This window comes from Mesitornis unicolor, unplaced genomic scaffold (genome assembly GCF_000695765.1).
Source record: "Mesitornis unicolor isolate BGI_N332 unplaced genomic scaffold, ASM69576v1 scaffold6245, whole genome shotgun sequence".
Classification (NCBI taxonomy): Eukaryota; Metazoa; Chordata; class Aves; order Mesitornithiformes; family Mesitornithidae; genus Mesitornis; species Mesitornis unicolor.
This window is the reverse complement of record NW_010183551.1, coordinates 1-1555: the sequence shown is the minus strand read 5'-3', so window position 1 is coordinate 1555 and position 1555 is coordinate 1. Positions and strand designations below refer to the sequence as shown.

Below are 1555 nucleotides of genomic sequence, written 5' to 3'. Positions count from 1 at the left end.
GAGGAAGGTGGGACAGGATGGGACAGGGCTGGCACATGGAGACCCCTCCACCCACCCGCAGCAGAGGTGTCAGCTCATTTCGGCACCGGCGCCGGATGTGGGGCAGCGGTGGGACCCAGCGATTGGCCGGGAGAGGCCCCCACCACGTGACCCCCATCAGCAGCACCCAGCCCTGCTCCAGCCGTGCTCCGCCAGCCGCCCCGACTGCGCCACTGCTCGGGTGCTGCTCGTTTCCATTTGCGTTTTGAGTTTTAATTTGATGTTGTCTTATTTCATTCTCTTTCGTTTTTCTTTTTTATTTTCGCTTTCATTTTCTATTCTCATTTTCATTTCTATTTTCATTTTCACTTTCACTTTCACTTTCACTTTCACTTTCACTTTGATTTTAATATTAATTTCCTTTTTTAATTTTTCCTGTCGTTTATGTTATTTTTATTTTAATTTTCATGTTATCTTTGTATTTTCATTTATTTGATTTGTTATTTTCATTGTCATGGGTTTTTTATTTTCATTTTCTTTTTGCTTCTTTTTATTTCATTTTGATTTTGATTTTCATTTCCATTTTATTTCTTTTTTATTTTCGTTTTCCTTTTTATTTTCGTTTTCCTTTTTATTTTCGTTTTCTTCCTTTTTATTTTCCATTTTATTTCTTTTTTAATTATTTTCATTATTTTAATTTGTATTTGCATTTTGGTTTTTATTTTCATTTTCACTTCATTTTTATTCTTATTTTATTTCTATTTCATTTTTATATGCATTTTAATTCTTTTTTATTTTACTTTTCATTTCCGTTTTATTTCTTTTTTAATTTTCACTTCTATTTCTTTTTATTTTTCTAATTTTCTTTTTTAATTTTATTTTTCATTTTAATTTTTTCATTTCTATTTCTCTTTTAATTTTCATTTTTATTTTCTTTTTATTTCTTTTTTCTTTTCATTTTTATTTCTATGTTATTTTTTAAAGATTTTCATTTTAATTTTTATTCTTTTCTTCCTTATTTTTCTTTTTAATTTTAATTTTTTTCATTTTCATTTTGTTTCTTTTAAACTTTTCATTTTCATTATATTTTTTTATTTTCATTTACATTTTATTTTTCCATTTCAGTTCCATTTCAATTTTAATTTTAATTTCAATTTCAATTTTAATTCCCATTTCAATATCAATTTCTATTTCAATTTCCATTTTAATTTCCATTTCAAATTTAATTTTAATTTCAATTTCAATTTTAATTTCAATTTCCATTTTAATTTCCATTTCAAATTTAATTTTAATTTCAATTTCCATTTTAATTTCAATTTTAATTTCCATTTTTATTATTATTTTTATTTTAATTTCTGTTGTCATTTTTGTTCTCCCCCTCCGTTCCATTCCGTTGTCTTCATCGCTTTGTTTGTTTCCCAGTGACCCAGCACATTAAAGAGATCCTGGAAAGGACCAATAAGAAGAAATCCAAATTGAGAAAGAAACCCAAGCCCTATATCGAAGAGCACGATGGTAGGGGCCGTGTCACCGCTCGCTGGCGGCTTCTTTCTGGTAGCCCAGTGGCCACCAAACC

General features: G+C 29.1%; 1 protein-coding gene across 1 annotated transcript in view; it reads left to right on the top strand.

Moving 5' to 3' along the window:
- ARHGAP39 (Rho GTPase activating protein 39) overlaps positions 1–1494 on the top strand; it is a gene marked incomplete at its 3' end in the record, with an annotated part of 10053 nt that extends 8559 nt beyond the window's left edge. Inside the window, exon 5 of the mRNA XM_010184185.1 lies at positions 1402–1494. Within this exon, the coding sequence (XP_010182487.1) occupies positions 1402–1494 (93 nt within the window). The remainder of the gene's footprint in view (positions 1–1401) is intronic.
- Positions 1495–1555: the final 61 nt, after the last annotated feature.